General features: G+C 42.2%; 1 protein-coding gene across 3 annotated transcripts in view; it reads right to left on the bottom strand.

Moving 5' to 3' along the window:
• The window catches only part of LOC123520768, an 82,315-nt gene that overhangs the window by 28,300 nt on the left and 44,015 nt on the right, over nt 1-10,000 (bottom strand). For 2 of the 3 annotated variants that reach the window (XM_045283340.1, XM_045283343.1), the window contains exons 2-3: nt 9,249-9,445; nt 8,646-8,775 (exon numbers count right to left, since the gene is read on the bottom strand). In XM_045283340.1, coding sequence (XP_045139275.1) covers nt 8,646-8,775; nt 9,249-9,445 — 327 coding nt within the window. The remainder of the gene's footprint in view (nt 1-8,645; nt 8,776-9,248; nt 9,446-10,000) is intronic. The other variant, XM_045283342.1, reaches the window with a different exon arrangement.

The following is a 10,000-nucleotide window of genomic DNA, read 5'->3' as shown; positions in this document are numbered from 1 at the left end:
CACCATTCCATCCTACTAAGATGGAAAAGAAACAACAAAGTGTTAAGATGTTGCAACCCTGGTCGTTCGAGTTAGTGAAAAGGAGAAGATGGTCCCCCTTGACAACTGTTGCAACTTTACTGTATCCATCGTTATGTTCTTCCTTGCCAAGGCTTCAAATCATTCCACATATTTCACCTTCAGACTATACAAATAAGAGAAAACCTGTCTTAACAACTTTTATTTACCTATATCTATCTTTTTGGGACGTTTCCTGTAGAGCCTCGTTGCTTGGAAAACTACTGATTGTTGCTTATACATTATGATTAGAAGGCAAAAGGTTTACGAGCGCCATGAATTCCTACAGTCAGTCAGTCAGTCATCTAGTCGGTCAGTTAATAAATCAGTCAGTCAGAAGAGAATGTCCAAGGTGCGGAAACCTGTGAGGCGAGACTGTGGTGTCCACCTGACTTAGTGTCTTCATTATGCATGCGTTTTAAATAATAAGTCTGGGAGAAATATGCTTTATGAATTTCGATGACTCGCTAATTATGAATACATGGGTAACAATATTGCAAAGAAAGTCGTTTCCAAGAAAGAGAGAGAGAGAGAGAGAGAGAGAGAGAGAGAGAGAGAGAGAGAGAGAGAGAGAGAGAGAGAGAGAGAGAGAGAGAGAGAGAGAGAAATTTAGTGATTAAAGCAGCGAACATGAAATCATAAACTTCAACAAACTTGTGGCCAAGGGAATCAATGTGTGATGGTGATAGGTAACTGTACACTACATTAAGAATATGGTGATAGGTCACCGTACACTACATTAAGAATACAACGTGCTTTTATAGACGAATACGGATATGGAACACACGAGTCTGGGTCAATGCAGTCTGATCGAAGGTGACATTTCCGTGGCTCAGCGCAGAGGCGACCCGCTAGCTCAAACCAGACGAGACTCGCTCCGTGGAAATGTGTTACGGCTTTCAAGGTGCAGCGGTGGACACACTCTGACATTCATTGCTCACTTTAATCACTCAGAGCTAAGCAGGAAAGGTAAAACTGAGCCAAACAATTAGTGCAGGCTATTCCCGCTTCTCATATGCAGCAGAGGAACGGGGACAGGTGCATACATAGAGCTCCAGTGCTGTCAGTGACCTCACGTATTATCCCAATGCTATCTATCCGCCTGTTACTATTTTCCGTCCCATAATAGTCTTTTTTCAGATGGACGTGCGATGTTTTTTTGTGCTTTGTCTTATTTTTGGGGAATGTCAATGCAGAATTAGTACATCACGAAAATGTTTCTGTTTATACAGCTCTACTTAACTATATAATCTACTCTACTCATATCTAGTATCTCATTTGTTGCTCTAAATGCTTCAGAACTTAATTGCTCTCAATATCTTTCCAGTAATACAGGCCTTTTGTATTGCCGGCCAGACACTTCCGCGGTCTCACGTATGTAGTATAAAGGACAACACACACACACTCGTATTTGTAGATGCTTTTTTGTTCTCTCTCGTCAGCAATAATTTCAGATGCCAGGTAAACTAGTCAGGTTAACATTGATATTTTTTTTCTCATTGGTGAGGCATAATTCTTGTTAAAGTCTCCCTAGAATCATGAAAATTCTTGAAAACCCAATACATTATACCAGTGTGTGTTAAAGTCAAAATAAGCAAGCATTACAAGGGTTAAAAGATCGTTCCTAAGTAATAAAATTTCTATAATCATAGGCATTTTTTTTTTTGTCGATTCTCCTCCTTCTTCTGACCTGGACAGTCTCAGAAGAGTTTTGCGAACTCTTCCAAGGATCTTTTCTTCCTTTTCTTTCCCACAACAGATTAAACTGGATTATTCTGAAGCAATTTTTCACTTTCTCGTACATACCCAGCCGTCTCCACGGCGCGCCAGTAGTCAGGTTGGGAGGAATAAGGGAAGAAGTATTCATCCATAGAGTTTAGCTTGAAGACAGAAGGGATTTGAGATCTAAGTTTTCACTGCTGGATACATTTTTTTTTCTTATTTATAACTGTTTATGCATTATTGCTTTTGTACTACACTTTACAGTTAATTCAGGAATGCCCATAACTGTGAAAGTGACAGATCTAAAAATGGTCTAGAAATTATACCATAAAGCAAGAAGATGTGATGAATGAAAAAAAAAGAGTAATGGAAACTAGAAAATAGAACATATCTAAGAATAACATGCGGTTCTCGAGTAATTGAACACCGCAACTTATACTTTTTCGGTATCCTCAGAGAAACAAGTTGGCAGAATGTGTAAAGGTGAGAATTAATGACAATGATCAATAACTAACAAGCTCAGAGTAGTCGAGAGGTAAATATCAAAATTTGTGTTTGTCAGTAAAGGACGCTGTGTGACGTAGAGGTGTCAGCGAGTGATGGACAATGCAAAGAGAGAGTATAAGTTACTTGCGGATGATTCCAGTAATACCCACGTCTATTAACTTTTAAAGGGATACTTAAGTACGTACAACTTAGGCTGCAGTGTCTTCTTAGGTTTTCATAGAAACATTGAAAAACTGATCTGCAAGCGAGGCGGATGTTTAGCTATGAAAGGCCGCAACTAGGAATCAAACCCCAACAAGATGACAGCCTTGAATATCGTTAGGTCACAATATTTTGTTGCCTTTCTACTCTAGGTCACTACACGGGTGTCTCTCCTTTGTCACTCACCACTCTTGTTAAGGAAAGTGATCTGTTATTCTCAAGATGATACATCAGTTACTCGCTACCAATTCGATTTATCATCTCCACAGGGATTTCAACCGTAACATAAGCTCCTAATTCCTCACCGACATTCTTTCTTTGCTTACTTCAGCGAGTTGTCCTTAAGATGATAATTTATTCGTAAGCTATTCTATTAATATCCACGCCTCTGTTACGGAGACGCCAAGATGGTCGCAACACAGGCTCCTTCCTCGTCATTCATCATTCATCTGCCATCCTCGGCTTCTCCAGAATAAACCTCACCAGTCAGTAGGTGAGAGCATCGGCCGGTGACAGTGTTGCCATGCTCGCATGTCCTCAGGTGGCACAATTACTGCTCAACATTCCGCGTCACTGGGTCTAACAAAACCATTACGCTCTCTGTGCCATAAATCCGAGCGATGACCAAACAAAAGAACTTAAAACCAGACCGATGTAAAATTCAAATCTAAAAGTTACTTTCATCTCCCACTTAGCAGGTTAGAAATGGAGGTTTCAGTAAGGAAGTAAGTGACGGGACACATGCCATTGTAACGGTTTCCCTTCATCCCAATGGAATAACTAGTTAGTGCAGAGTTCAGCGTCAATTCAGACTCTGCATTCTCTATAGTGGGACAAAAGGACAATAATTAATGGTTCGGCTGTTCACGCGGTGATCTTGCTAGGTCATTCAATCCTTTGTTGGTGACCGCACCATAGACAGGCTCAGTAGAATATGACTATGCGAAATGCGTGATCCTAGGAAAAATATGCACAAATAAATCAGATTATTATTAAATAGCTTCTTCTCTTTTCATACGCGCAGGAAGATACAAAATTGAAGGCAGACAGGTAATAGTAGTAGAATAGATAGCAGTAACGACAGTGTAATAGCAACAACAGGAGTAAAATCATACCCACCACCGCTACCACCTCCACCACCACCACAACTACATCGGGGACAATAAGAACAATTCCACGCTTTGTACGAGATCTTAACGCTGGTGGGCACAGTGAGGAGAATGAAGAGAGGAGGAGAGAGGAGAGCGACGCACGTAGAAGAGAATACCCGCGGCGAGTTTTTACGTCTTATCTCTCTCCTGTTTATGACTCAAGGGAAAAAAAAGACAAGGAAAAAAAGCGAGCGAGTAACAACCACTCAGGGAAAACAGTAGAGGCTGGGTAAGAGTCTGAGCACCTACGTAATGAGCTCTCTCTCTCTCTCTCTCTCTCTCTCTCTCTCTCTCTCTCTCTCTCTCTCTCAAGGTTATAATGAGGGACTCGAGTTAGGCGTGTCTCCAATATGGTTCTCCGCGCCCCAACCTTCCCTTCCCTTCCCTCACCCCGATTATCTCATCTTCTCCCTTATCCCTAATTACTCAACCAAGGCCATCCATCGTCCTTCACCCGAAACACGGTGCGACCTACTTCGTAACCACACACACACACACACGCACACACACACACACACACACACACACACACACACACACACACACACAGAGAGAGAGAGAGAGAGAGAGAGAGAGAGAGAGAGAGAGAGATTCATAGTAAAAATATAACGGCCGTAACTGGTTTTACATATATTTCAAACTTCACAATAACATAAGTGATCATATACGTAACCACTTGTTCACTGACAAACTCTGATGAACTCTGTCTATTTGTGTTATTTATCTTCCTTGCTTGAACTTCATCGGAAAAAAAGTATCGTGAGAAAGCCGGAACTAAGCTCAGCCTTGTTTCTATTTATTCAATTTTAAACTTGGCTCGCATTATTTTCTTTTTATTTCTTTATGTTGTCGGTTTCATTCACCTTTAAAGAGAAAAAGGAGAAGGTACAGAGGGGAAGATGGAAGTAGAGCTGTTCTTCAGAGTAGGTGACGGGAGAAGGTGAGGTGGGATGTGGTCGCTCAGTAGGTGCATTGCTTCCGCTGTCGGGAATGTGCAGTTATCGGGCAGCATTAATAAAGCAAGAACAATCGACCACTTTTAAAAGTCACAGCGAACACTGCGTATACATAGCCCGGAATAGCTCATGTCCTTTACGTTCGTAGTAATAGTAGCGCGTTATAATATAAGTAAAGGTTTCGCTGGTATTTATCAGCGTCAAAAACAAAGGAGTAACCATGAAAAAAAAGTGAAGGTTGCCTGGTATGACATTACGATGACGTGAAAGCTTAGCCTTGCTAAGTATATATTCGTTCTCTTGTTTGCTGCGACTGAAATTATTCTCCTCAACATCACAATTTTGAAGCACAGAGGAGCACGAGGGAAGCGCTCCCAGCAGCTGACCTGTTGGGACTGACATGTTGTACGTATGTGATGAACTTCACTAATCAGTCTGACATAAAAGATATAAGACGGGGGTCGTGAGGGGGAGGAGGATAAGCTGTGGAAAATTTATGGATGAGGGTGAAAGCGAAAATAGGCAGGTATATTTCATGCAGGGACTGGTTGTTCCACCTTAAATAATTTTTTTATGTAAAAATCCGTGTTATGATTTATTTTCCATGTTGGTATGAGTGAGAGTTTTCTCGCAGTAAGCCAACCTTTTGAAAATAAATATGATTTCCTCATTTCTTTCTTTTATCTTTCGTTGTTGTAAGAATGTGGACAGTAACATTACATGGAATGCAAAGAAACACTAGAACTAACCCAGTTTCACACCAGGAAATCTATGTTCATCAACTAAACCAGTAAATGTTCCTCGCGATGAAAATTTCTACACAAAACTCCAGATATCGCCTCCCTTCCCGCCCTCATGTCAACTCACCCCAATGAAAATAAACATCTAAGTAATTTGTCCATGATGGCGACGTTTTATTGTACTCGTGGACAACATTTTTGCTTAAAACGTCCGAGTTCGAAAAAAGCAGGTCCCAGTTTTAGGTCAGGTCAGTAGGTCTTGGTAATCTATCTTTCCTACGTGCCACACAACCCAGCCTGTATTGACTACTGTACTTCCTGCTCCTCCGTGCCACGCCTTCCATCCCTACCACCACTGTCACCCCACCGCCATCACTACTACTACTGCTACTGCAACCATTAAAACAGTAACACTCTCTACTTCTGCTACTACTATGTAACTAACTGCTGTTCCTTTTTGCCACTCGTTCCTTTCACCATCACCAACATCGTCTTTACTGCAACTATTACGACGCTCGTTACCTGGTACTATATATGTGACTGCATTTCCTCTCTGCCACGCCTTGTTTTCCCCCCTGATACAATTGACACCCTCCACTTCACTGTTGCAGATGTTATATAACTTCGTAAGTGTTCTGATGATAAGGGAGAGAAGGATGACTAGCCGGGTCTCTTGAGGAAGGCGCTCAGGAAGGGCTAAAGACCATTGCCCATGTCTCTACACAAAGCCACCCATTCTACTATTGTTGGTGCTGCTGGCATAGAATTCGGTAGCCAAGTAGCGAGTCAATGGGAAGATATAAAACACACAAAATAATGCAAGTATAAAAGCGATGGATGTAGGTAGGTATGAAATTTATGTATGGACTGATACGTCTAGGCCTCCTGGGTTCTTGCAATTTCCCTTTTTTTTTTATGTAATATCACTTTTACATCATCAACCGTCACACAAAACCATCCGCAACATAATGTCCTTTTCCTATTGCTGTCGTCTGGGAGTCTATACGTTCATATGGAAATAATGAGACTGCAAATAGGTCAGTTGGCGTACACAATACAGCTCCTAAGGTAGTTTACCAGTAAACAAGATGTTACGTAGTAAAGAATAATGAAAAAAAGTAGAAAATATTGAACTATAAGTAAAGCTTACATAATTAACGTAATACCACCACCACCACCACCCCCACCACCACCACCACCACCACTACTAATGCTACTACTCCTGTTATAGCCGCCATTATAGAACCCGATCTTGCCATAATCAACAAACCATCACCACCACTACTACTACCACTTCTTCTACCACCACCACCACCACCACTATTGCCACCACCACCACCACCACTATTGCCACCACCACCACCATTACTGCCATCACCACCACCACTACTGCCGCCACCACCAAGAGTAATTAATCAACAGCAATGGTAAACCTTTCAACCCACTGACCTATTCATGACAATCTTCATTCACTATGCGCTCCACTCCTGCCAGCCTCGCTTCGCCTGCTTCCACCATCACCACCACCATCATCACCATCATGCGGTGTGTGGTGCAGTGGTGAGAGGTGTTGGACGGACGGAGGCCTGATTAACTATAGTCTGCCTCTACCTCTTGTAAATAATATGTAGGATCTCCTCTATTCTTTATTTTTCTTAACCATCACAGCAACACCCCTCATACAGTGTACTGTACTGTACATATCTTAACCACTATTATTATTATTATTATTATTATTATTATTATTATTATTATTATTATTATTATTATTATTATCATTATTATTATTCTTAGTTATTTTTATCATTGTTTCCATCTTAGTTACCATCACCACCGTCATTTTTACAACAACAACAATAACAACAACAACAACTACTACTACTACTACTACTACTACAACTCCCACCATCACCACAGTAACTGCCCTTCCTTCCTTCCTTCCTTCCATCCTTCCTTCCTTCCTTCCTTCCATCCATCCTTCCTTCCTTCCTTCCTTTCTTCCTTCCATCCTTCCTTCCTTCCTTCCTTCTTTCCTTCCTTCTTCTATTCCTTTCTTCCTTGCTCTTTTTACTTTCACTTCCCACCACCATCACCATCACCTATACGAACTGTACCACGCCCTTCGCTACAGACACATAACTGTACCCTCTCTAACGTTATCATACAGCCCTAATCACGCTGTAGTCTCTTATTACGTCACTCTTCGTCCCTTCCTTCGTCCCTTCCCTTATTCACAGAATGCTCATCCCTTCCCGTGCGAGTGTGTATGGATGTGTGAGTATATCTTTTTTACTTATATATATATATATATATATATATATATATATATATATATATATATATATATATATATATATATATATATATATATATATATATTAGAGATGTATCGGATGTCGAATTTCAGACATCCGCGGATGCGGATGTATATGCGATGTCATTTTGCGGATGCAAATGCGGATGCGGATGTCAGTCTCTACTAAAATGCGGATGCAAATGCGGATGCGGATATCAAAATATGACATCCTCGCGGATGCGGATGCGGATGCGGATGTTTTTTACGTCAAACGTTCTCACCAAGAGGAGCACCCTCCCCCCTCCCGAAAAAAAAGCCTGTTTCAACGTCAGACCATGCAGACAGGAGAAGTTTATTTACTATGTTTGTACTTCATAGTCACTAAGTAAAATTCGCCCCCTCCTCCTGACCTTCCCCTAAATTCTAGACACATTACGTTGTGTAAGTTTGAAAGGAAATGAATCCGTGATATTATTTGCTTTAGTTTTACTAGATAATTAATTCATTAGACGCACATCACTAAATTTACTACACATTTCTAACCTCTGTCTGAACTCTAAGTCTGTAAGCAGCAGGCAGTACTCTGCTGGTCTGTATCTGTAACTGCGTGTCTATACTCTATATTACGAGTATATTACTCTATAATATATAGGTTGTGCAATACACAACACACATCCGCATCCACACATCCTCTGTTGAATGCGGATGCGGATGCGGATGCGGATGTATATTACATCACAAATGCGGATGCGGATGCGGATGCGGATGTTCAGTTTATCACAACTGCGGATGCGGATGCGGATGCGGATGTGAAAGAATATGCGGATGTTCCGCGGATGCGAATGCGGATGCGGATATCCGATACATCTCTAATATATATATTCTTCCCTTTCTGTGTGTTTGTGTGTGTGTGTGTGTGTGTGTGTGTGTGTGTGTGTGTGTGTGTGTGTGTGTGTGTGTGTGTGTGTGTGTGTATGTGTGTGTGTGTGTGTGAGAAAGTGTCCTTAGTACTTACCATATCTTACATAGTCGCTGCGGTTGAGGGGTCGTTGTAGGCTTAAGGACATCAATCCAGTTTTAGGATCCTGCTGTATTTGGAAGAGTTTCCGAGGGTTTGACAGCAGCACCATTTCCACGCCAACACCCTGCATCCACCCAGCCAGACATCCAGACAGCCAGACACCCAGACAGCCAGCACGTCATGTAGAAAAAGAATGAAAAGAGGGAAGTTACTGTTTGCATCTACTATCGCTACTACTACTACTACTACTACTACTACTACTACTACTACTGTTGCTATTGATACTCTGTCACCTGCACGTTATCAGTGGCACTATTTTTTTTTATATGTAATCAGTGTCATATTACTATTCTCACTATTATCACTATCACCACCACCATCACCACAGTCACTTCAATCACCACCACTACTATCAATATCGTAATCTTCTCCATTACCATAAATATTCATCAATACTACTTACATCACACTACACCATCACCATCACTACTATCATGATCACCATCACTGTCACTTTTATCATTATCACCATCACCAAACCACAACCACCACCACCGATACCACCACCACCACCACCACCACCACCACTATACTCACCCAGTTATCCTCCTTGGGCACGTCAAGCTCGGCTAAAGTGGAGCTGGTGTCCCCCGCCCCGAACAGGTCGGGGCGGGGTTGGGGAGGACGGGGGAACACGGGGGCCAGCTGGAGGATAGTCGTGTTGGGCGGGAAGTTCTCCGGAAGCTGGAGGGTGAAGTTGGAGTCGAACCAGGAGTTCCTGCGGCTCCCCTCTGCTGGTGGAGAGAAGGAGAGGAAGGTTAGCGGGTCTTGGGTTGGCCAGAGGAAAGTTGGCTTGCTCTCTCCCTCTTGGACATACGTTCCGTGGAGAGGCGTACATTAAGAAGGGATTTGCTAGATGTCTTGGAGTGACGTAGACAAAGTCGTAAGGATTAGCGATCAGGACTGAATGAGAAATAACAGATTCAGGTTTGATAAAGTTAGGTTTATAAAGGAGATACGTATGAACTAGTTCTCAAATAGAGTAGTAGATGAATAGAAGAGACTCAGTAATTACACCACCCACGAAACAAATATAGCAGATAGATGTGTTAACACATAAACACACACACACACACACACACACACACACACACACACACACACACACCCGCATCGCACCTCAGACACACTCCTATATGACTGGCCGGGCCAAGTAATCAGGCTTGATCCCTGCACACTCACGCACGACTCGAGGCTTTCCAGGAATGTGCCGTGACCTCGAGGCGACACAGTTGTCCACTTCTGAAGCAGACGCGCGTGTGGCACTGCATGCGACAGTAGGAAGGGAA

This window comes from Portunus trituberculatus, chromosome 47 (assembly GCF_017591435.1).
Source record: "Portunus trituberculatus isolate SZX2019 chromosome 47, ASM1759143v1, whole genome shotgun sequence".
In the NCBI taxonomy this organism is placed as follows: domain Eukaryota; kingdom Metazoa; phylum Arthropoda; class Malacostraca; order Decapoda; family Portunidae; genus Portunus; species Portunus trituberculatus.
Note: the sequence above shows the minus strand (reverse complement) of the source record. Positions and strands in the feature narration are given on the sequence as shown.